The following is a 26,798-nucleotide window of genomic DNA, read 5'->3' on the forward strand; positions in this document are numbered from 1 at the left end:
TCAGTGCAACTGTATCCTAGCAACAGTGTAACTTTATCCTAGCAACAGTGTAACTTTATCCTAGCATCAGTGCAACTGTATCCTAGCAATGGTGTAACTGTATCCTAGTAAGTGTAACTGGATCCCAACAAATGTAACTGTATCCTAGCATCAGTGCAACTGTATCCTAGCAACAGTGTAACTTTATCCTAGCATCAGTGCAACTGTATCCTAGCAATGGTGTAACTGTATCCTAGTAAGTGTAACTGGATCCCAACAAATGTAACTGCATCCTATCAACAGTGTAACTTTATCCTAGCATCAGTGCAACTGTATCCTAGCAACAGTGTAACTTTATCCTAGCATCAGTGCAACTGTATCCTAGCAATGGTGTAACTGTATCCTAGTAAGTGTAACTGGATCCCAACAAATGTAACTGTATCCTAGCAACAGTGTAACTGTATCCTAGCAACAGTGTAACTTTATCCTAGCATCAGTGCAATTGTATCCTAGCAACAGTGTAACTGTATCGTAGCGTCAGTGCAATGGTATCCTAGCAACAGTGTAACAGTATCTCAGCAACAGTGTAACTGTATCCCAGCAACAGTGTAACTGCATCACAGCAACGGTGTAACTTTATCCCAGTGTCATGCTAGACTCTCACCTGCCAAGAATGAGGCATATTAATTTCGCTATATGGACATTAAATTTCAAACTGTTGCTGAAGTGAAAAAAGGACTTGTTAAAAAATCACCAGACCCCTGCTGGAAAAACATTTTTGCATACCAACAGCCAGTGTTTGGAAGGAAAAAGAGGCTATTCCCTGCTCCAATTTAACCCACAATGGACTTTGAGCACCAGGTATTGTGTGTAAGAAGAGACATTCCAGGGTTGGCTAAGACCAGAGAATCCACAAACAGACGTGGTCAGACCAGCTAGTCACATGACTAACCTGCTTGGCAACCTGGATTTTTCTGAATTGTACAATCAGTTTGAACTCAGAGTGTCTGTTTGCTCCTGGATTGAAAAGATCTCTCCTGTCTGTTTGCTCCCATTTCTTTCTCACGGAACTCCAAAAATCCATTGAAGACACATGAACCCCAAGAGAGAAAAGTCTCCTGCAGTGAACAAGGTTTAAGAAGAATACTGGGCCCCAATGAAAAGCAAGAACTACCTACAAAAGGACTCTGCAGTGAGCTTGAAGAACCGTAACAACAACTCTTCAGATATTGCCTCAAACTTTTCCACTTTAATTTTTCTTCTGCTCTTTTCTGTCTTTATTTGCATTTGTGTATCCCATATGCATGCTAGTGTGGGTGTGTCGTGTATCCGTAGGTGTTAACCGAATAAGAGTTTAAGTTTAAGTTTAATAAAATTTCACCTTTCTTTAAACCTAAGAAAGCCTGTTTGTGCTGATTTCTTTACCTTATAATTGGAAAGCGATGAACAAGGATTCACCAAGGGGGAGCGAAAAACATTGTGTTTAAAATTAAACCCTGTTACGGAAAGACCAGGTGAAGGCAGAAAAGGAACCCTAGACACTTTCTCACCTGGTAACACCAGCAACAGTGTAACTGTATCGCAGCAAGTGTCATTGCATCCCAGCAACAGTGTAACTGTATCGCAGCAAGTGTCATTGCATCCCAGCAACAGTGTAACTGTCTCCCAGCACCAGTTTAACTGTCTCCCAGCACCGGTGTAACTTTATCGCATAAAGAGTAGCTGTATCCCAGCACCAGTATAACTGTATCGCAGCATCAGTGCTACTGTATCGTGGTAATGGTGTTACTGTATTGCAGCACCGTTCTGGGGAAGGGAGGAAATCAGAGTGAAGATGGAAAATCAGCTCCTGCCTCCACCTGCACCAATGTTTCAAGCTGACTGCTGCCTTCCTGTCTCTACACTGAGTGTTTAATGCCTCCGATAAACTCTGTGTAATCTCAGATAACAGTGCACTAAGAAAGAGCATGTGATCAGGTCATTAACCTTCCCCATCCCTTCTGGCTGTCTGTAACGATTTTCATCCTGTCAGAGGAGAACGAGAAGAACAGAGTTTGTGGAGATTCTGCAGGTTTCAAGTTTTCTAACAAACATCAAGTAGGATGTCTGGACCCTAATATTATGGTCTTCTTGCGAGGCTGGATGATTGTCAGATTGAGCAGGATTGGCCAGTTAATGCTGTGCATTTCCCAAAGCAGAACACAGGATTAGGATTGGACAGGACGTACAGCATATAAACAAGCATATAAACAAGCCATTCAGAGCAACTGGTCCAAATCAGTGTTTATGCTCAAAATAAACCTTATGGGGTTACTGAGTGACAGTGTGAGGGAGCTGGATTAACATCAGTAGAGATACAGTCAGTAAGACAGGGCACTGGGGGAGAGGGGTTACTGAGTGACAGTGTGAGGGAGCTGGATTAACATCAGTAGAGATACAGTCAGTGACACAGGGTGCTGAGGGAGAGAGGTTACTGAGTGACAGTGTGAGGGAGCTGGATTAACATCAGTAGAGATACAGTCAGTAACACAGGGTGCTGAGGGAGAGGGGTTACTGAGTGACAGTGTGAGGGAGCTGGATTAACATCAGTAGAGATACAGTCAGTAAGACAGGGCGCTGGGGGGGGGAGAGGGGTTACTGAGTGACAGTGTGAGGGAGCTGGATTAACATCAGTAGAGATACAGTCAGTAAGACAGGGCACTGGGGGAGAGGGGTTACTGAGTGACAGTGTGAGGGAGCTGGATTAACATCAGTAGAGATACAGTCAGTAAGACAGGGCGCTGGGGGGGGAGAGGGGTTACTGAGTGACAGTGTGAGGGAGCTGGATTAACATCAGTAGAGATACAGTCAGTAAGACAGGGCACTGGGGGAGAGGGGTTACTGAGTGACAGTGTGAGGGAGCTGGATTAACATCAGTAGAGATACAGTCAGTAACACAGGGCGCTGGGGGGAGAGGGGTTACTGAGTGACAGTGTGAGGGAGCTGGATTAACATCAGTAGAGATACAGTCAGAAACACAGGGCGCTGGGGGAGAGGGGTTACTGAGTGACAGTGTGAGGGAGCTGGATTAACATCAGTAGAGATACAGTCAGTAAGACAGGGCACTGGGGGAGAGGGGTTACTGAGTGACAGTGTGAGGGAGCTGGATTAACATCAGTAGAGATACAGTCAGTAACACAGGGCGCTGGGGGGAGAGGGGTTACTGAGTGACAGTGTGAGGGAGCTGGATTAACATCAGTAGAGATACAGTCAGTAAGACAGGGCGCTGGGGGGGAAGAGGGGTTACTGAGTGACAGTGTGAGGGAGCTGGATTAACATCAGTAGAGATACAGTCAGTAAGACAGGGCACTGGGGGAGAGGGGTTACTGAGTGACAGTGTGAAGGAGGTGGATTAACATCAGTAGAGATACAGTCAGTAACACAGGGTGCTGGGGGAGAGGGGTTACTGAGTGACAGTGTGAGGGAGCTAGATTAACATCAGTAGAGATACTCTCAGTAACACAGGGCGCTGGGGAGAGAGGGGTTACTGAGTGACAGTGTGAAGGAGGTGGATTAACATCAGTAGAGATACAGTCAGTAACACAGGGTGCTGGAGGAGAGGGGTTACTGAGTGACAGTGTGTGGGAGCTGGATTAACATCAATAGAGATACAGTCAGTAACACAGGGCGCTGGGGGGAGAGGGGTTACTGAGTGACAGTGTGAGGGAGCTGGATTAACATCAATAGAGATACAGTCAGTAACACAGGGTGCTGGGGAGAGAGGGGTTACTGAGTGACAGTGTGAGGGAGCTGGATTAACATCAATGGATATACAGGCAGTAACACAGGGAGCTGGGAGAGAGGGATTACTGAGTGACAGTGTGAGGGAGCTGGATTAACATCAATGGATATACAGTCAGTGACACAGGGCGTTGGGGGGAGAGGGGTTACTGAGTGACAGTGTGAGGGAGCTGGATTAACATCAATAGAGATACAGTCAGTAACACAGGGTGCTGGGAGAGAGGGATTACTGAGTGACAGTGTGAGGGAGCTGGATTAACATCAGTAGAGATACAGTCAGTAAAACAGGGTGCTGGGGGAGAGGGATTACTGAGTGACAGTGTGAGGGAGCTGGATTAACATCAGTAGAGATACAGTCAGTAACACAGGGCGCTGGGGAGAGAGGGGTTACTGTGACAGTGTGAAGGAGGTGGATTAACATCAGTAGAGATACAGTCAGTAACACAGGGTGCTGGGGGAGAGGGGTTACTGAGTGACAGTGTGTGGGAGCTGGATTAACATCAGTAGAGATATAGTCAGTAACACAGGGTGCTGGGGGAGAGGGGCTACTGAGTGACAGTGTGAGGGAGCTAGATTAACATCAGTAGAGATACTCTCAGTAACACAGGGCGCTGGGGAGAGAGGGGTTACTGAGTGACAGTGTGAAGGAGGTGGATTAACATCAGTAGAGATACAGTCAGTAACACAGGGTGCTGGAGGAGAGGGGTTACTGAGTGACAGTGTGTGGGAGCTGGATTAACATCAATAGAGATACAGTCAGTAACACAGGGCGCTGGGGGGAGAGGGGTTACTGAGTGACAGTGTGAGGGAGCTGGATTAACATCAATAGAGATACAGTCAGTAACACAGGGTGCTGGGGAGAGAGGGGTTACTGAGTGACAGTGTGAGGGAGCTGGATTAACATCAATGGATATACAGGCAGTAACACAGGGAGCTGGGAGAGAGGGATTACTGAGTGACAGTGTGAGGGAGCTGGATTAACATCAATGGATATACAGTCAGTGACACAGGGCGTTGGGGGGAGAGGGGTTACTGAGTGACAGTGTGAGGGAGCTGGATTAACATCAATAGAGATACAGTCAGTAACACAGGGTGCTGGGAGAGAGGGATTACTGAGTGACAGTGTGAGGGAGCTGGATTAACATCAGTAGAGATACAGTCAGTAACACAGGGTGCTGGGGGAGAGGGATTACTGAGTGACAGTGCGAGGGAGCTGGATTAACATCAGTAGAGATACAGTCAGTAACACAGGGCGCTGGGGGGAGAGGGGTTACTGAGTGACAGTGTGAGGGAGCTGGATTAACATCAATAGAGATACAGTCAGTAACACAGGGCACTGGGGGAGAGGGGTTACTGAGTGACAGTGTGAGGGAGCTGGATTAACATCAGTAGAGATACAGTCAGTAACACAGGGCGCTGGGGGGGAGAGGGGTTACTGAGTGACAGTGTGAGGGAGCTGGATTAACATCAGTAGAGATACAGTCAGTAACACAGGGTGCTGGGGGGAGAGAGGTTACTGAGTGACAGTGTGAGGGAGCTGGATTAACATCAGTAGAGATACAGTCAGTAACACAGGGTGCTGGGGGGAGAGGGGTTACTGAGTGACAGTGTGAGGGAGCTGGATTAACATCAGTAGAGATACAGTCAGTAACACAGGGCGCTGGGGGGAAAAGGGGTTACTGAGTGACAGTGTGAGGGAGCTGGATTAACATCAATAGAGATACAGTCAGTAACACAGGGCGCTGGGGGGAGAGGGGTTACTGAGTGACAGTGTGAGGGAGCTGGATTAACATCAATAGAGATACAGTCAGTAACACAGGGCGCTGGGGGGAGAGGGGTTACTGAGTGACAGTGTGAGGGAGCTGGATTAACATCAATAGAGATACAGTCAGTAACACAGGGCACTGGGGGAGAGGGGTTACTGAGTGACAGTGTGAGGGAGCTGGATTAACATCAGTAGAGATACAGTCAGTAACACAGGGCGCTGGGGGGGAGAGGGGTTACTGAGTGACAGTGTGAGGGAGCTGGATTAACATCAGTAGAGATACAGTCAGTAACACAGGGTGCTGGGGGGAGAGAGGTTACTGAGTGACAGTGTGAGGGAGCTGGATTAACATCAGTAGAGATACAGTCAGTAACACAGGGTGCTGGGGGGAGAGGGGTTACTGAGTGACAGTGTGAGGGAGCTGGATTAACATCAATGGAGATACAGTCAGTAACACAGGGCACTGGGGGAGAGGGGTTACTGAGTGACAGTGTGAGGGAGCTGGATTAACATCAGTAGAGATACAGTCAGTGACACAGGGTGCTGAGGGAGAGAGGTTACTGAGTGACAGTGTGAGGGAGCTGGATTAACATCAGTAGAGATACAGTCAGTGACACAGGGTGCTGAGGGAGAGAGGTTACTGAGTGACAGTGTGAGGGAGCTGGATTAACATCAGTAGAGATACAGTCAGTAACACAGGGCACTGGGGGGAGAGGGGTTACTGAGTGACAGTGTGAGGGAGCTGGATTAACATCAGTAGAGATACAGTCAGTAAGACAGGGCGCTGGGGGGGGGGAGAGGGGTTACTGAGTGACAGTGTGAGGGAGCTGGATTAACATCAGTAGAGATACAGTCAGTAAGACAGGGCACTGGGGGAGAGGGGTTACTGAGTGACAGTGTGAGGGAGCTGGATTAACATCAGTAGAGATACAGTCAGTAAGACAGGGCGCTGGGGGGGGAGAGGGGTTACTGAGTGACAGTGTGAGGGAGCTGGATTAACATCAGTAGAGATACAGTCAGTAAGACAGGGCACTGGGGGAGAGGGGTTACTGAGTGACAGTGTGAGGGAGCTGGATTAACATCAGTAGAGATACAGTCAGTAACACAGGGCGCTGGGGGGAGAGGGGTTACTGAGTGACAGTGTGAGGGAGCTGGATTAACATCAGTAGAGATACAGACAGAAACACAGGGCGCTGGGGGAGAGGGGTTACTGAGTGACAGTGTGAGGGAGCTGGATTAACATCAGTAGAGATACAGTCAGTAAGACAGGGCACTGGGGGAGAGGGGTTACTGAGTGACAGTGTGAGGGAGCTGGATTAACATCAGTAGAGATACAGTCAGTAAGACAGGGCGCTGGGGGGGGGAGAGGGGTTACTGAGTGACAGTGTGAGGGAGCTGGATTAACATCAGTAGAGATAGAGTCAGTAAGACAGGGCACTGGGGGAGAGGGGTTACTGAGTGACAGTGTGAGGGAGCTGGATTAACATCAGTAGAGATACAGTCAGTAACACAGGGCACTGGGGGAGAGGGGTTACTGAGTGACAGTGTGAGGGAGCTGGATTAACATCAGTAGAGATACAGTCAGTAACACAGGGTGCTGGGAGAGAGGGGTTACTGAGTGACAGTGTGAGGGAGCTGGATTAACATCAATGGATATACAGTCAGTAACACAGGGTGCTGGGAGAGAGGGGTTACTGAGTGACAGTGTGAGGGAGCTGGATTAACATCAATAGAGATACTCTCAGTAACACAGGGCGCTGGGGAGAGATGGGTTACTGAGTGACAGTGTGAAGGAGGTGGATTAACATCAGTAGAGATACAGTCAGTAACACAGGGTGCTGGGGGAGAGGGGTTACTGAGTGACAGTGTGTGGGAGCTGGATTAACATCAGTAGAGATACAGTCAGTAACACAGGGTGCTGGGAGAGAGGGGTTACTGAGTGACAGTGTGAGGGAGCTGGATTAACATCAGTAGAGATACAGTCAGTAACACAGGGTGCTGGGGGAGAGGGGTTACTGAGTGACAGTGTGAGGGAGCTAGATTAACATCAATAGAGATACAGTCAGTAACACAGGGCGCTGGGGAGAGAGGGGTTACTGAGTGACAGTGTGAAGGAGGTGGATTAACATCAATAGAGATACAGTCAGTAACACAGGGTGCTGGGGTGAGGGGTTACTGAGTGACAGTGTGAGGGAGCTAGATTAACATCAGTAGAGATACTCTCAGTAACACAGGGCGCTGGGGAGAGAGGGGTTACTGAGTGACAGTGTGAAGGAGGTGGATTAACATCAGTAGAGATAGTCAGTAACACAGGGTGCTGGGGGAGAGGGGTTACTGAGTGACAGTGTGTGGGAGCTGGATTAACATCAGTAGAGATACAGTCAGTAACACAGGGTGCTGGGGGAGAGGGGTTACTGAGTGACAGTGTGAGGGAGCTAGATTAACATCAGTAGAGATACAGTCAGTAACACAGGGCGCTGGGGGGAGAGAGGTTACTGAGTGACAGTGTGAAGGAGGTGGATTAACATCAGTAGAGATACAGTCAGTAACACAGGGTGCTGGAGGAGAGGGGTTACTGAGTGACAGTGTGTGGGAGCTGGATTAACATCAATAGATACAGTCAGTAACACAGGGCGCTGGGGGGAGAGGGGTTACTGAGTGACAGTGTGAGGGAGCTGGATTAACATCAATAGAGATACAGTCAGTAACACAGGGTGCTGGGGAGAGAGGGGTTACTGAGTGACAGTGTGAGGGAGCTGGATTAACATCAATAGAGATACAGTCAGTAACACAGGGTGCTGGGGAGAGAGGGATTACTGAGTGACAGTGTGAGGGAGCTGGATTAACATCAATGGATATACAGTCAGTGACACAGGGCGCTGGGGGGAGAGGGGTTACTGAGTGACAGTGTGAGGGAGCTGGATTAACATCAATAGAGATACAGTCAGTAACACAGGGTGCTGGGAGAGAGGGATTACTGAGTGACAGTGTGAGGGAGCTGGATTAACATCAGTAGAGATACAGTCAGTAACACAGGGTGCTGGGGGAGAGGGATTACTGAGTGACAGTGTGAGGGAGCTGGATTAACATCAGTAGAGATACAGTCAGTAACACAGGGCGCTGGGGGGAGAGGGGTTACTGAGTGACAGTGTGAGGGAGCTGGATTAACATCAATAGAGATACAGTCAGTAACACAGGGCACTGGGGGAGAGGGGTTACTGAGTGACAGTGTGAGGGAGCTAGATTAACATCAGTAGAGATACAGTCAGTAACACAGGGCGCTGGGGGGGAGAGGGGTTACTGAGTGACAGTGTGAGGGAGCTGGATTAACATCAGTAGAGATACAGTCAGTAACACAGGGTGCTGGGGGGAGAGAGGTTACTGAGTGACAGTGTGAGGGAGCTGGATTAACATCAGTAGAGATACAGTCAGTAACACAGGGCGCTGGGGGGGAGAGGGGTTACTGAGTGACAGTGTGAGGGAGCTGGATTAACATCAGTAGAGATACAGTCAGTAACACAGGGCGCTGGGGGGAGAGGGGTTACTGAGTGACAGTGTGAGGGAGCTAGATTAACATCAATAGAGATACAGTCAGTAACACAGGGCGCTGGGGAGAGAGGGGTTACTGAGTGACAGTGTGAAGGAGGTGGATTAACATCAATAGAGATACAGTCAGTAACACAGGGTGCTGGGGTGAGGGGTTACTGAGTGACAGTGTGAGGGAGCTAGATTAACATCAGTAGAGATACTCTCAGTAACACAGGGCGCTGGGGAGAGAGGGGTTACTGAGTGACAGTGTGTGGGAGCTGGATTAACATCAGTAGAGATACAGTCAGTAACACAGGGTGCTGGGGGAGAGGGGTTACTGAGTGACAGTGTGAGGGAGCTAGATTAACATCAGTAGAGATACTGTCAGTAACACAGGGCGCTGGGGAGAGAGGGGTTACTGAGTGACAGTGTGAAGGAGGTGGATTAACATCAGTAGAGATACAGTCAGTAACACAGGGTGCTGGAGGAGAGGGGTTACTGAGTGACAGTGTGTGGGAGCTGGATTAACATCAATAGAGATACAGTCAGTAACACAGGGCGCTGGGGGGAGAGGGGTTACTGAGTGACAGTGTGAGGGAGCTGGATTAACATCAATAGAGATACAGTCAGTAACACAGGGTGCTGGGAGAGAGGGGTTACTGAGTGACAGTGTGAGGGAGCTGGACTAACATCAATGGATATACAGGCAGTAACACAGGGAGCTGGGAGAGAGGGATTACTGAGTGACAGTGTGAGGGAGCTGGACTAACATCAATGGATATACAGTCAGTGACACAGGGCGCTGGGGGGAGAGGGGTTACTGAGTGACAGTGTGAGGGAGCTGGATTAACATCAATAGAGATACAGTCAGTAACACAGGGTGCTGGGAGAGAGGGATTACTGAGTGACAGTGTGAGGGAGCTGGATTAACATCAGTAGAGATACAGTCAGTAACACAGGGTGCTGGGGGAGAGTGATTACTGAGTGACAGTGTGAGGGAGCTGGATTAACATCAGTAGAGATACAGTCAGTAACACAGGGCGCTGGGGGGAGAGGGGTTACTGAGTGACAGTGTGAGGGAGCTGGATTAACATCAATAGAGATACAGTCAGTAACACAGGGCGCTGGGGGAGAGGGGTTACTGAGTGACAGTGTGAGGGAGCTGGATTAACATCAATAGAGGTACAGTCAGTAACACAGGGCGCTGGGGGGGAGAGGGGTTACTGAGTGACAGTGTGAGGGAGCTGGATTAACATCAGTAGAGATACAGTCAGTAACACAGGGTGCTGGGGGGAGAGAGGTTACTGAGTGACAGTGTGAGGGAGCTGGATTAACATCAGTAGAGATACAGTCAGTAACACAGGGTGCTGGGGGAGAGGGATTACTGAGTGACAGTGTGAGGGAGCTGGATTAACATCAGTAGAGATACAGTCAGTAACACAGGGCGCTGGGGGGAGAGGGGTTACTGAGTGACAGTGTGAGGGAGCTGGATTAACATCAATAGAGATACAGTCAGTAACACAGGGCGCTGGGGGGAGAGGGGTTACTGAGTGACAGTGTGAGGGCGCTGGATTAACATCAGTAGAGATACAGTCAGTAACACAGGGTGCTGGGGGAGAGGGATTACTGAGTGACAGTGTGAGGGAGCTGGATTAACATCAGTAGAGATACAGTCAGTAACACAGGGCACTGGGGGAGAGGGGTTACTGAGTGACAGTGTGAGGGAGCTGGATTAACATCAGTAGAGATACAGTCAGTAACACAGGGCGCTGGGGGGGGAGAGGGGTTACTGAGTGACAGTGTGAGGGAGCTGGATTAACATCAGTAGAGATACAGTCAGTAACACAGGGTGCTGGGGGGAGAGAGGTTACTGAGTGACAGTGTGAGGGAGCTGGATTAACATCAGTAGAGATACAGTCAGTAACACAGGGTGCTGGGGGGAGAGGGGTTACTGAGTGACAGTGTGAGGGAGCTGGATTAACATCAATGGATATACAGTCAGTGACACAGGGCGCTGGGGGGAGAGGGGTTACTGAGTGACAGTGTGAGGGAGCTGGATTAACATCAATAGAGATACAGTCAGTAACACAGGGTGCTGGGAGAGAGGGATTACTGAGTGACAGTGTGAGGGAGCTGGATTAACATCAGTAGAGATACAGTCAGTAACACAGGGTGCTGGGGGAGAGGGATTACTGAGTGACAGTGTGAGGGAGCTGGATTAACATCAGTAGAGATACAGTCAGTAACACAGGGCGCTGGGGGGAGAGGGGTTACTGAGTGACAGTGTGAGGGAGCTGGATTAACATCAATAGAGATACAGTCAGTAACACAGGGCGCTGGGGGAGAGGGGTTACTGAGTGACAGTGTGAGGGAGCTGGATTAACATCAATAGAGATACAGTCAGTAACACAGGGCGCTGGGGGGGAGAGGGGTTACTGAGTGACAGTGTGAGGGAGCTGGATTAACATCAGTAGAGATACAGTCAGTAACACAGGGTGCTGGGGGGAGAGAGGTTACTGAGTGACAGTGTGAGGGAGCTGGATTAACATCAGTAGAGATACAGTCAGTAACACAGGGTGCTGGGGGAGAGCGATTACTGAGTGACAGTGTGAGGGAGCTGGATTAACATCAGTAGAGATACAGTCAGTAACACAGGGCGCTGGGGGGAGAGGGGTTACTGAGTGACAGTGTGAGGGAGCTGGATTAACATCAATAGAGATACAGTCAGTAACACAGGGCGCTGGGGGGAGAGGGGTTACTGAGTGACAGTGTGAGGGAGCTGGATTAACATCAGTAGAGATACAGTCAGTAACACAGGGTGCTGGGGGAGAGGGATTACTGAGTGACAGTGTGAGGGAGCTGGATTAACATCAGTAGAGATACAGTCAGTAACACAGGGTGCTGGGGGGAGAGGGGTTACTGAGTGACAGTGTGAGGGAGCTGGATTAACATCAATGGAGATACAGTCAGTAACACAGGGCACTGGGGGAGAGGGGTTACTGAGTGACAGTGTGAGGGAGCTGGATTAACATCAGTAGAGATACAGTCAGTAACACAGGGTGCTGGGGGGAGAGGGGTTACTGAGTGACAGTGTGAGGGAGCTGGATTAACATCAATGGAGATACAGTCAGTAACACAGGGCACTGGGGGAGAGGGGTTACTGAGTGACAGTGTGAGGGAGCTGGATTAACATCAATGGAGATACAGTCAGTAACACAGGGCACTGGGGGAGAGGGGTTACTGAGTGACAGTGTGAGGGAACTGGATTATCATCAGTAGAGATACAGTCAGTAACACAGGGTGCTGGGGGGAGAGGGGTTACTGAGTGACAGTGTGAGGGAGCTGGATTAACATCAGGAGTTTCTGTTGATGTGAGAATTGAGGGTGTAATCCATGAAGATTTTTAAAGGGAGGGGGTTAATCTGGTCGATCAGGGTCTGGACTGTTTGATGACACTAATTTTAGATTATAAAGAGGGACTGAAGACTGTCGTCTGAGGAAGGAAAAGGGTTGAATTCTGCTGAGGAAAACGAGCTTGTGTTGAATGTTGAGCTGATGTGCTTTCTGACCCTGTGTGCTTTTACACTGACCTTCCAATCGTCAGGTTGAATGCTGATCTCTGGATCACCTGCTGTTATCGCCAGTCACAGCACTGGGAGGGAGGGAGGGAGGGGGTGGGGGGAAGGTCAATCTGCACCCACTCAAGCCTCACTTCCCACTTTGTCCTTATTGAACATCCATCTTCTTTCAGAATTCCATCCTGCTGCTGAACAGACAAACTGCGCTGAGTTTGAGGTTGCAGCAATAGTTGTGTCCAGGGCTCGTGCTCTGAGTCACTGGGATATTTGCTCAAATACCTTGTTTGTTTCTCAGTTTCAGGCTGATTTCTCCCCCTAATTCTGGGATTGAAATGCCTTCTGTAATGTCCTCAGGACTGGAGTGAAGTTTAGCCAAGTTTAGTATAAGATATGTGAGACAGAGATTGAGACAGCAGCAGCAGCAGCAGCAGCAGGCCGTTGAACACAAAGGCTTCTTCTTTATTCTGTTTTAATTTCACTTTCCCTTTGCTGGCAAGTGTGTTCTACAGCAGCCTGCAGAGTACACAATGCAATTTCAAAATACTGCAACACTACAACTTCCAGCTCAGCATTGCCTGCAAAAAGTTCAGATGTTCTTGGAGCTTGCAGTGTCTCTATCGATTGGACAGCCTCTTTGGTGCTCGGTCTGATTCCGGGGTCAGGTGGGATTATTGAGACTGCGTGAAAAATGATTTATTAAAAGTTTTGAAAATATGTGAGGCACAGGGTTCTTGCTCTCTCTCTCTCTCTCTCATCCTGACTCTGTTGCTATTCATGTTTCTATCACTTTCTCACTATTTTTCACTTTCTGTTCTCTGTCTGCTTTCTCTATCTGTCTATTCAAGTTGTTTTGTCTTTTTCTCTGACTATTTATCTTTTTGATCATTCTTTTTCTGTATTTTTCTTTCTTTTTATCTTTCTTGTATTTTTCTCTATTAGTTTCTCTGTTTCTTGTCAGTGATTGCCCACCCAATTAGTGATCCACACAGAGATCCTCATCAATCCAAGATCCAGCCAATCAGTGATCCACACAGAGATCCCCATCAATCCAAGATCCAGCCAATCAGTGATCCACACAGAGATCCCCATCAATCCAAGATCCAGCCAATCAGTGATCCACACAGAGATCCCCATCAATCCACGATCCAGCCAATCAGTGATCCACACAGAGATCCCCATCAATCCACGATCCAGCCAATCAGCTGATCTTAAGCCTTTTGCTAACAAATGTCACGAGTCTCTCCTGCATTTCTTGGGAAAAGAAATGCTAAACATTTTGCTTTTAAAAATCCCCCAATGATGACAAACATCAATCGCTGGATTCAGCATTTTGCCAACTCCTGGCACAGCCTCGATCAAAGTGAATTTAAGAGGGTTTTAGACAGAGACAACAGGGGCATGGGTTTCGGAGGCTCGAATGACTGCAGGAACAACAACATCTTGCATTTAGATAGCACCTTTAACATAGTAAAATGTCCCAGAAGTGTTATCAAACATAAATTGACACCGAACACGTCAGGAGGTATTTAGACAGGCGAGCAAATGTTTGGTCAAAAAGATAGGTTTTTTAAGGAGCATCTGAAAGGAGGAGAGAGAGGTGGAGAGGTTTAGGGAGGGAATTCAAGAGCTTAGGGCCCAGACAGCTGAAGGCACGGCCACCAATGGTGGAGCGATTAAAATCGGGGTTGCTCAAGAGGCCAGAATTGGAGGAATGCAGAGATCTCAGAGGTTTGAGGGGCTGGAGGAGGTTACAGAGATAGGGAAGGGCGAGGCCATGGAGAACTTTGAAAACAAGGATGAGAATTTTAAATTTGAGGTGTTGCCAGACCGGGAGCCACTGCAGGTCAGCGGGCACAGTTTTTCCAAATCTTTCCACCTGCAGCATTCCCAAGGAAATAATACTGAAGGAATGTTTCTCATTTCTTCAGAGAGTGTTTCTGCTTCCAACTTCTCAGCAGCAGCTTAAGCAGGAGAGTGTTGAAGAGAAAGGTCGATTGTTAGCTCAAAGAACCGCATCATTTGTCAGGCTGTATGGACTATGTGAGACGGCAGACACAGGCTCAGATGATCATTTGCTCTATAGAGGTTAAATCAACGCCTGACCCATCACAATTACACACTACTTCACTCCATTCACTTTTATTCTCCAATTCCTCGGAATCGTGAAAGTGTTTTAACAGGATTTGCTGTATGTAACTTCACGGACAGAACAGAGCCAGTACTGTGCCAGTCCCCTCTGTAACACCCAGTGAGAGTGAGAGAGAGAGAGAGGTCATCCCAACCCAGGCCTCACAAATCAAAGAGCCAAGCAATCGTTCACAGCATCTTCACTGCTGCACTCTCAGCGATGCTCAACAATATAAACCAGCACAAGACCTCACACCTACAGACTGAAGATATCAAAGTAAACCAGGAAATGCAGGAGAATTACATCAACTAAAAGGCCAGTGAGTTCTAGAACAGCTCCCTGGCACAGGTGGTGGAAGAAGGAATCTTAATGGATTTCACTTGGATAGGTTGCTGGCAACTAAAGGTTATTTGTAATACAGCAAGGAGAATAATAGGGATAGGTGAGCTTGATGGGCTGAAGGTCCTATGCCTGGAACATGCGGTCTGTGCTGAGCTTGCTGGGACCACAAGTTGTAACACTGGCCTCAGTGCCTTTGCTTAGGGAAGGTAGGGGAGGTGGAGGTAGGGAACCAGAAGCATTTATCCAATTCCTGTTTGAAAGTTACTATTGAATCTGTTTCCACCGCCCTTTCAGGCAGCGCGTTCCAGATCACAACAACTCACTGTGTAAAAAAAATTTCTTCATGTCACCTCTGGTTCTTTTGCCCAACACCTTAAATCTGTGTTGCTATGGGTACCCTCATGGGTCCTAGTTATGCCTGTCTTTCCGTGGGATATGTCGAACATTCCTTGTTCCAGTTCTACTCAGGCCCCATCCCCCAACTCTTTTTCCGGTACATTGATGATTGTATCGGTGCCGTTTCCTGCTCCCTCCTGGAACTGGAAAACTTTATCAACTTTGCTTCTAATTTCCACCCTTCTCTCACCTTTACATGGTCCATCTCCGACACTTCCCTTCCCTGACCCTCTGTCTCCATCTCTGTCCACTAATATTCATTATAAGCCCATCGACTCCCACAGCTACCTCGACTACACTTCTTCACACCCTGCCTCCTGTAAGGACTCCATTCCATTCTCCCAGTTTCTTCGTCTCCGATGCATCTGCTCTGATGATGCTACCTTCCATGACAGCTCTTCTGATATGTATTCCTTTTTCCTCAACCGAGGATTCCCCCCACTGTGGTTGACAGGGCCCTCAACCGTGTCCAGCCCATTTCCCGCACCTCTACCCTCACCCCTTCCCCTCCCTCCCAGAACCGTGACAGGGTTCCCCTTGTCCTCACTTTCCACCCTATCAGCCTCCACATCCAAAGGATTATCCTCTGCCATTTCCGCCACATCCAGTGTGATGCCACTACCAAACGCATCTTCCCCTCCCTTCCCGTCAGGATTTCGAAGGGATCATTCCCTCCGCAACACCCTGGTCCACTCCTCCATTACCCCCACCACCTCATCCCCTTCCCCTGCAATCGCAGGAAGTGTAATACCTGCCCATTTACCTCCTCTATCCTCACTATCCAAGGCACCAAACACTCCTTTCAGGTGAAGAGCGATTTACTTGTACTTCATTCAATGTAGTATAATGTATTCGCTGCTCACACTGTGGTCTCCTCTACACTGGGGGGACCAAATACAGACTGGGTGACCGCTTTGCAGAACACCTCCGCTGTCCGAAAGCATGGCCCCGAACTTCTGTTGCTGGTAATTTCAACACACCCCCTGCTCTCATGCTCACATCTCTGTCCGGGGATTGCTGCAGTGTTCCAGTGAACATCAACGCAAGCTCGAGGAACAACATCTCATTTACCGATTAGGCACACTACAGCCTGCCGGACTGAACATTGAGTTCAATCATTTCAGAACATCACGGGCCCCCCATTTTACTTTTATTTTTAGTTATTTTTTCCTTTTTGTGTTTATTTTATTTTAGTTTGTTCAGTTTGTTTCTACTGTGCCTACCCACTGTATTTTTTTCATGTTTGTGCTTGTGGCTATTCAGTTTTCAGTCCATCAACACCCTATCTGTACAAATGCTTTGTCTTTCAACACACCATTAACATATTGTTTGCCTTTGCTCCAAAACCTTCTGGTCAGTTATTCTCTGTGACCCTGTCCTATCAACACCTCTTTTGTTATATCTTACCCCACCCCCACTTTATTTGCTTAAAATCTTTTACATTTCTTCTATTTGCCAGTTCTGATGAAAGGTCACTGACCTGAAACGTTAACTCTGTTTCTCTCCCCACAGATGCTGCCAGACCTGCTGAGTATTTCCAGTATTTCTTGTTTATATTTCAGATTTCCAACATCTGCAGTATTTTGCTTTGAATTAAATCTGTGTTCTCTGGTTACCGACCCTCCTGCCACTGGAAACAGTTTCTCCTTATTTACTCCATCAAAACCCTTCATGATTTTGAGCACCTCTTTTAAATCTCCCCCTTAACCGTCTCTGTTCTCAGGAGAATAATCTCGCTTCTCCAGTCTCTCCACATTAGCTGAAGTTCTTCATCCCTGAACCATTCTAGTAAATCACCTCTGAATCCTGTCTAAAGGTCTTGGCATCCAATGTACAAATATTTAAGGGGCCTGGATAGAGTGGAGGTGAAGGGTCTATTCACCTTAGCAGAGAGGTCAGTGACCAGGGGGCATAGAGTTAAAGTGATTGGTAGAAAAATTAGAGAGATGAGGAAAAACCTTTTCACACAGAGGGTGGTGGGGGTCTGGAACTCACTGCCTGAGAGGGTGGTTGAGGCAGAAACCCTCAACTCATTCAACTGGAGTCTGGAAATGCACCTCAAGTGCCGTAATCTGCAGAGCTACGATGGGCCAAGTGGCCTCTTTCTGTGCCTTAAACTTTCTATGATTCTATCCTTCCTAAAGTTTGGTGCTGAACATGTGTTTTATAAAGTTTTAGCATAACTTCCTTGCTTTTATACTCTACACTTCTATTAATAAAGCCACGAATCCCATTTCCTTTTTTTAAAACAGACTTTTCAACTTGTCCTGCCAAAGATTTGTGAACCTGCACCTCCTTTACAACTGTACTGCTTTGTTTGCCCTCTCCCATACGTTGTAGCAAATGCATCACTGAGGAAGCAACCGGTAGTGTCGATAAAGGGGACCCAGTAGATGTAGTATATTTAGATTTCCAAATGACATTCGATAAGGTGTCACACAACAGGTTAATACACAAGATAAGGGCTCATGAGGTTGGGGCTGATATTTTAGATAGAGGATTGGTTAACAAACAGGAAGTAGAGAGTAGGGATAAATGGGGCATTTTCAAGTTGGCAGTCTGTAACTAGTGGAGTGAAGCAAGGATCAGTGCTGGGGCCTCAGCTATTTACACTCTATATTAATGACTTAAGATGAAGAGACAGAGCGTAATGTATCTAAGTTTACTGACGATACAAAGCTAGGTGGAAAGGTAAGCTGCAGGGAGGACACAGAGAGGCTGCAAAGACAGGTTAAGTGAGTGGGCAACAAGGTGGCAGATGAAGTATAACGTAGGAAAGTATGAGGTTATTTACTTTGGTAGTAAGAATAGAAAAGCAGAGTATGTTTTAAAAGGCGTAAAGCATCTAAATGTTGATATTCAGAGGTACTTGGGTGTACTCGTACAAGGAGCACAGAAAGTTAGCATGCAGGTACAACAAGCAATTAGGAAGGCAAATGGCATGTTGTCCTTTATTGCAAAGAGGGACTGGAGTACAGGAATAAAGAAGTTTGGCTACAATTGCACAGAGCTTTGAGAAGACCACATCTGGAATACCGTGTGCAGTTTTGGTCTCCACATTTAAGGAAGGATATACTTGCCTTGGAGACAGTACAGCAAAGTTCACTAAATTGGTTCCTGGGATGAGAAGGTTGTCCAAGATGAGAGGCTGAGTAAATTGGGTTTATATTTTTTGGAGTTCAGAAGAATGAGAGGTGATCTCATTGAAACATTTAAGATTCTAAAAGGGCTGGATAGGGTAGAAGCTGAGAGATTGTTTCCCCTGGTCAGGGAATCTAAAACATGGGGCAAAGTCTCAGGATAAAAGTAGCCGATCATTTAGGACTGAGATGAGGAGAAAATTGTTCACTCAAAGGGTTGTGAATCTTTGGAATTCTCTACCCCAGAGGGTTGTGGATGCTCCATCATTGAATACATTTAAGGCTAAGATAGATAGATTTTTGATCTCTCAGGGAATCAAGGGATATGGGAGCGGGTGGGAAAGTAGAGTTGAGGCAGCAGATCAGTCATAATAGTTTTGAATGGCGGAGCAAGCTCGATGGGCCCTATGGTCTACTCCTGCTCCTGTGCCATACGCCTGCCTATTACATTGGCTGTAAAGCACTTTGGGACATACAGAGGTCATGCAAGGTGCTAAAGAAATTCAAGTTGTTTCTTTCTTTACCAGGATTCCGAATACATCTCTCCAGTTGCAGCTTTATTTCCCCGCTAGGCAGGCAGGCAGTCTGTGATGTACTGCATCTATTTACCAGCTGGTATCCAGGATAACCAGAACCCTCGGAGTCAGTCTCTTGTACAAACAACTTTAGACCGTGGGGCCTGTGAAATACTTGTCTCAGCAAACTCCTGAGATTTGTCAAACAGAGATCGACAGATTCATCACAGCACAGCCTGCAGTGTTAGTATCGTTACAATCCAGACAAAATAAACCTCACATATTGTACAGATCAGCACGATTCTCTAAAGATCTGCTTTATATCACACTGGGCATTTGCAAATAAGAAAAGTCCATGTTCCAGGCCTCAATGCCTGGGCTACAAGAGCAGGTCAGAGGCTAGGAATCCCGAGGCGAGTAACTCACCTCCTGACTCCCCAAAGCCTGTCCACCATCTACAAGGCACAAGTCAGGAGTGTGATGGAATACTCTCCACTTGCCTGGATGTGTGCAGCTCCAACAACACTCAAGAAGCTCGACACCATCCAGGACAAAGCAGCCCGCTTGATTGGCACCCCATCTACAAACATTCACTCCCTCCACCACCGACGCACAGTGGCAGCAGTGTGTACCATCTACAAGATGCACTGCAGCAATGCACCAAGGCTCCTTAAGACAGCACCTTCCAAACCCGCGAGCTCTACCAACTAGAAGGGCAAGGGCAGCAAATGCATAGGAACACCACCACCTGCAAGTTCCCCTCCAAATCACACACCATCCTGACTTGGAACTATATCGTCGTTCCTTCAGTCGCTGAGTCAAAATCCTGGAACTCCCTTCCTAACAGCACTGTGGGTGTACCTACTCCACATGGACTGCAGCGGTTCAAGAAGGCAGCTCACCACCACCTTCTCAAAGGCAACTAGGGATGGGCAATAAATGCTGGCCTGGCCAGCGATGCCCACACTTGGAGAATGAATAAAGTTTAATGTACTGTTTACTGCCCAACCCATTGGAAAATTTGATACACCACCACCATCTAGTGGCAAAATTTAATAACCACAGTTGGCTCATTCATCTGAATTCATACATACACGTTACAACACAGCACAGGCCATTTGGCACAACCAAATCCATACTGGCTTTTCCCTTCCATGTGAGCAAATAGCTCTCATCACATTGACCCAACCAGTTCCCCTATCCCTTCACCTCTCTCTCCTCCTTTAAGATCCTCCTTAAAACCTAACTCTTTAGCCAAGCTTTAAGTCACCTGTCCTAACATCTCCTTATTCTATGCAAATCCAAAGCATTGATGATGTAGCTCAATGTCAAATTTTGTCAGATGACGATCCTGTGTAATGGCTTGGGACATTTCACTATGTTTGAGGTGCTATATAAATGCAGGGGTGAGAGGGGGAGAAAAGGCTTGAAATTGAGTGCAGAATTAACTCATTACACTGTATAATTACCAGATATTCTGCTCTTTAATGCACTTTCCAGTAGTGAGATTACAGCGAAGGTCTGTCGCTGAACACAGGCCCCGTCCATTGTTAAAGCTTCTCCAGTCTGCTCTTGAAAGAGAAATGCCATTGTGAAACTCAACATGGAACATGATTCCACAATTGAGGAAGATGTAGAGGCAGAGCCTCTGCTATTAACAGTTCAGAAGTCCGTGCGCGTGTGTTTATAGCTAGCAGGAGAGCAAGACATTAAAGCAGGAGGATAATGCCTGTACTAAATCAGCCAATTGCTTGTAATCCATCAAGGATTCATTGGCAATGCTGCTCTGATACAAGCTAAAGGAGAAAAAATCCGGAGAAATAAATGGTGAACAAAATCGCAATTACACAGAAATGGCACTGGCCAAGTCACACATTCTGCAACATTTTACTTCATTTTTCAATCTCTTAGTCTCCCATTTTTGACATAATTAACCCCCTGGGCCATTTAACTTGTTTTTTAGTGCAATACTGAGGAAGTGCTGCACTGTCGGAGGTGCCATCTTTCAGATGAGACATCGAACCGAGGCCACGTCAAAGGTGGACATGAAAGATCCCATGGCACTATTTTGAAGAGCAGGGGACCTCTCCGCAGTGTCCTGCCCTCAACTCACATCATGAAATCATCATATCACTGTTTGTGGGAGCTTGGTATGTGTACATTGGCTGATGCATTTTCAAGAACTGTACTTTAAAAGTACTTCACTGGCTCCCAATTATCACCCGTCACCATCACTGCTGCAGCCTATCTGCTGCTAAAACCCTCATCCATGATTGTTACCTCTAGACTTGATTATACCAATACAAGGCTGGCAGGCCTCCCATTTCCTACCTTCCATAAACTTGAGCACATCCAAAACTCTGCTGCCCATATCCTACCTCGCACCAAGTCCTTTTCACCCATCATACTGTACTCGCTGACCTCCATTTTAAACTTATCATCCTTGTTTTCAATTCCCTCCATAGCCTTGCCCTTCCTCTCTGTAATCTCCTCCAGCCCCACAGCCCTTTGAGATCTCTGTACTCCTCCAATTCTGGCCTTTTGCACATACCCAATTTTAACTGCTCCACCATTGATGGCTATGCCTTATGTTGCCTAGACCCTAAGCTCTGGAATTTCTTTCCTATACTGCTCTGCCTCTCTCTCCTCATTTAAGACACTCCTTAAAACCTACCTATTTGACCAAGCTTCCTGCATTCATATCTCCTCTTATGTGGCTCAGTATCAAATTTTGTCTGATAACTCTTCTGTGGAGCACCTTGGGAAGTTTTGATACGTTAAAGATGCATGCAAGTTCTTCCTTTACAGCTCACACTGAAGCAACCACCAACAGTAAGAAAGGAGAAGCTTTAGAAACAGAAGACAGACAGAAAGACTTGCATTGCTATAGCGCCTTTCACAACCTCAGTGCATTACAGCCGATGAAGTATTTTTTGAACTGTAGTCAGTGTAATGTCAGAAACATGGCAGCCAATTTGCGCAGAGCAAGCTCGCCGAAACAGCAATGTGATAACAACCATATAGGTTCTTTTTAGTAATATTGATTGAGGGATAAATATTGGCCAGGATACCAGGGAGAACACCCCTGCTCTTCCTCGAATTAGTGCCATGGGATCTTCTACATCCACCCGAGAGAGTAGACAGGGTTTAGGTTTAACATCTCATCCGAAGGACAGCATCGCCAACAGGAGCACTCCCTCAGTACTGCATAAGGAGTGTCAGCCTAAATTTTGTGCGGCACAGTGGCGCAGTGGTTAACACCGCAGCCTCACAGCTCCAGCGACCCGGGTTCAATTCCGGGTACTGCCTGTGTGGAGTTTGCAAGTTCTCCCTGTGTCTGCGTGGGTTTCCTCCAGGTGCTCCGGTTTCCTCCCACAGCCAAAAGACTTGCAGGTTGATAGGTAAATTGGCCATTATAAATAGCCCCTAGTATAGGTAGGTGGTAGGGGAATATAGGGACAGGTGAGGATGTGGTAGGAATATGGGATTAGTGTAGGATTAGTATAAATAGGTGGTTAATGGTCGGCACAGACACGGTGGGCTGAAGGGCCTGTTTCAGTGCTGTATCTCTAAATCTAAATCTAAAAAAAAATCTAAAAATCTCTGGAGTGGAACTTGCTATCCCCTGAGCCACAGCTGACATAATACTGGAGGATCCCCTCTTCCATTGCTCAGATTGAGATACCTACACATGACTGTGCAATTCCTCTGTTCCATTGATCGCTGACTACTTTATTGTATATGTACAATGTATTGAAATCAGATCTGGAACATCCAAGTTTATAATAACATGTAATATAAATAGTGCTGACATATCACGCTACAACGAAAAAGTTTCATCTTTTTAACAATGAGGTAAGCAAGTTGAATTAAATTTTAAAAAGACTTGTATTTGGTGTGTGATTGGGATTCTGTGCAGTGTATTCTGATCTTATCAATGTCGTTTAATACTATATAAAATCGTAAAGATTTGGAGGATTTCCATGCAATTAAATCCGACTTCTGTGATTTTACATTGTCAGCAGTGATCCGATTAGAACAGAGTGCAAACATCTCTCTCTGCTTTTAAATTATCTCTTAAATGATGGGTTGTCATTTTAATTGCATTGATTAAATTGCCAAGCATTTAGATTAAATGTGACGTGGCATTAATTAAATATATATGAATGTTCTTTGGAATGAATTATAATATGTTAATATCAGTTTTAATTAAATGGTGACAGATTTTAAATGGTTGCCATTAATAAATCCACGGAACATTGTTTAATAGGAGTGTTCTTGCTGATATTTGGGGCTGTGTTTAGTGCAGCAGCTTCAGGCAAGTCTCTACAGTGAGATACAGTGTTCAGTGTTAAGAGTACAAACACTCAGTCACAGACCACTCATATAATGGGAGGAGAACTTGTCTCCCTTCAGGAATATAATGGGAATGGTATCCCATTGGGAATGTAATGGGAGCAGAACCGGTCTCCCATCAGGTCAAATTCAGTTATGCAAGACTCTGCACAAATGTTTACCCAATGACAGACCAGATCAGAAAACTGAGTGCAGTTTTCACCATCCAATCCACACACTCCTGTTTTATGGAAAATGCAGAGTGCCCATGCTCCCGATTATCAGATCCATGGTCCCGTCAAGTAAGGGCTCTGCCCAGAGCCATAGTCCCATGGAATTTGCCGATCATGTGAAGGGGCCATTAACTTCACAAGGACATGGGCTTTGAACAGAGACTCAGTACCAGCCCCATCACTCCCAGTGCTGGGCTTTTATTAGAACCTGCACAACCTCAGTGCATAAATACCAACAGCGCAGGTGTATTTACACATTCCATTTATTATATAGAAAGGGTCGGGACAGGACTAAAACTAAAACTCCATTACACACCATCAATTCATTTCATAGAAACAAAGGGTTCCATTTCTTTCTGAAATGCTCGGACTGCCTCACAGACCGAGCGATAAGCTGCCCCTGTGCACGATGATCCGACTGATGAGATTGCTCTCCAACCTGCAGTGCTACGTAAAAAGCGATGGTTGAATCCGTGCAGGAGCCGTCTGGAAAGATAAAAGTCCAAAAGAGAAGTTTTCTTCTAAAGACAAGAAACAATTTCAGGAGATACCTCATTAATGTTTTCAACCTGTCAGTGAGAAGGAGTGTTGTGCAATTTTTATGCAAATTGTTGTGATCTGGAATGCGCTGCCTGAAAGGGCAGTGGAAGCAGATTCAAAAGTAACTTTCAAAAGGGATTTACAGGTTAGAGGGGAATGAGCAGGGGAGTGGGACTAATGGGATAGCTCTTTCAAAGAGCAGGAAAAGGCATGATGGGCCAAATGGCCTCCTTCTCTGCTGCATCATTCTTTTATGTGTGTAGGTGGGACAGGGTATGACCTATACATACAATGAGAGCTTTGCAGTTTTGGTTATGGCCGGTCATTTGTGATGGGGGCAACTGGAGGGGATAAACCCCATGATTTATCACCAGCTGGTTTAAAGAAAACTATAAATTCACTGATCCTGCAGCTACATTGAGGAGCCGCCCTCAGAGGGAGAGGGAGTTGGGGAATTGGTGAGACTTTGAGCCACGCTCCCTTTCAGCATCCTTCCCATTGACCACACACACACACACACACACACACACACCCAACTCACACCGCCCACCCCCCCACACACACACACCACACACAGCCCCATGCATGCACGCTCACATTTACACACACCCACACACACATGCCCACACACACACGGTAGCAACAACAGGAAACACAGATGGTAGTTCACTCACCAAAGTCGCAGATTAGAAGTCAGCATAGTGCTTCACCCTAGGAGGAGAACAAATCATTTAGGAATTGGGTAGAACAACAGGACACTGGAAATATTTAGAACAGTAACCTTCTGGACCCTTTAAACTTTTGACTAATCTCCTTTCACAGATTCATCAACATCATCATTTAGGTTGTGTTCATCCACTGTAGAATGTAACTCTCCTGATACCTTTTCCACTTCTCTCTATCCCTTGCTAGGTATGATATTATGTCATCTGGGGAGAATGCGGAAACAGGGCGCTGAATTGGACGGTCAGCCATGATCTTTTTTGAACGGCGGAGCAGGCCTGAAGGGCCGAATGGCCTACTCCTACTCCTATTTTCTGTTTCGCCATCTTCTTCTTGGTCTCCCCCTTCTCCTTTATCTTGCTCTTGACTGCCACTCCACTAGTCTTTTTGTCCACCTGTTTTCATTTTTTTGAGACACATGCCAAACCCATCTCCATTTGGCTTCTTTTATCTTCTGAATGATGTCCGTAACTCCGATTTTATCACGAATGGAGATGTGTAACATTTGCCTTTCCATTGCTCTCTGAGCTGGACACAGTTTTTGTTCTATATAAGTAGATGTCCATGATTCCGCCCCATATGGAGAGGCCGTTCACAGATCAGTGAAATTAAAAAGTTAATTCCACAGATCATTTGTGCTTCAACCTCTGAACATTAACTTGGAAACAGTGAAGGGACCGACAGACTGGATTAGAATTATCACATAGGCCATCAAAGGGCACATGAAGCATGCATTGCACCTTCGATTCTCAGCTATCTCTCTTCGGGGAGCTGCCTCAGAAACCCGAAAAGATTAGGAGAAATTCGGTACTGAACATCATCACTCAAAGGTCATGAGAAGTCATGATGTGTGAAATAGGACACTGGTACACTAAAGGCACTCTCCTAAGTTCCAGGGACAGTGTGGAGGGAGCTTTATTCTGAATCAATGCTGTACCGCAACAGTGAGAGGAGTTTCATTTTCCAGTGCAAAGCCCTCCTCACCTCGATGAACAGTAAATTCACAAAAGAATAGGTAACACAGTATGAATAAGCAGAAATGGCTGCGTACAGATTTCACCCTTCAATCCGGTTCTCAATCCTCCATTCCCTCTTCCCGTGGTTTTACTGGGGAAGAAGCGGAAAGCCGAGGCAGAAGACCCACTCTTTGCATTGCAGATACTGAAGTCGCTTTGATGGGTAATCTGAAGACTGGCGCTAAAGATCACACATTGAGATCTGTGCTCTGGGGCATTCGGAGGTCAGCTAACATGGAATGAATAGAAGCAAGGAGGGCTGCTAAAAGCACAATCTCCACCCCGCAACAAAAACTGTTGTTAAACCAACGACACGAACCACACGCTCCCATTCAGTAACGCAGTTAAAGTCACACTGATGTTGTTCCCATGATTCAGAGGGTGAGAGAGAGATACAGAGAGAGGGAGAGATAGCGACAGATGGAGTGAGATAAAGACAGATAGATGCACAGAGATAAAGAGAGAGACAGATAAAGCTACAGAAAAATATACAGAGATATAGATAAATAGACAGAAAAACAGATACTGAAAAATAGATAGATATAGAGACAGAGAAATACACAGAGCTGGAGAGAAAGGAAAATAAAAATTCAAAATCCTCAGGCAGACCGATGGTAGAGGAGTTGGACTGTGGAGGGAGTTGAACAGCCAAGATTCCTGGTCCTATATGCTCTGTGATAACTCCTGTTTACAGCTCACGTGTGTGGGCATCACGTGAGGACAGGATCCTCACAGACAGACCTACAGCAGAAATAGGCAGCTGTAGGAAAGTACTGGGGGGCTCCATGCGCCACAGTGTA

The 26,798-nt window shown here is 46.7% G+C and overlaps 2 protein-coding genes across 3 annotated transcripts in view; one reads left to right on the forward strand and one right to left on the reverse strand.

Annotated features, from left to right (window-relative positions):
- The window catches only part of LOC137384470 (nucleoside diphosphate kinase), a 423,199-nt gene that overhangs the window by 349,086 nt on the left and 47,315 nt on the right, over positions 1-26,798 (forward strand). The gene's annotated exons all lie outside the window — the stretch shown is intronic.
- The window catches only part of utp18 (UTP18 small subunit processome component), a 40,867-nt gene continuing 38,033 nt past the window's right edge, over positions 23,965-26,798 (reverse strand). The window contains exons 13-14 of one of the 2 annotated variants that reach the window (XM_068058585.1): positions 24,934-24,970; positions 23,965-24,205 (exon numbers count right to left, since the gene is read on the reverse strand). In XM_068058585.1, the coding sequence (XP_067914686.1) occupies positions 24,946-24,970 (25 nt within the window). In that variant the 3' untranslated portion in view covers positions 23,965-24,205; positions 24,934-24,945. Of the gene's footprint in view, positions 24,241-24,933; positions 24,971-26,798 lie in introns of both variants that reach the window. The other variant, XM_068058586.1, reaches the window with a different exon arrangement.

This window comes from Heterodontus francisci, chromosome 26, assembly GCF_036365525.1.
Source record: "Heterodontus francisci isolate sHetFra1 chromosome 26, sHetFra1.hap1, whole genome shotgun sequence".
Taxonomy (NCBI): Eukaryota; Metazoa; Chordata; class Chondrichthyes; order Heterodontiformes; family Heterodontidae; genus Heterodontus; species Heterodontus francisci.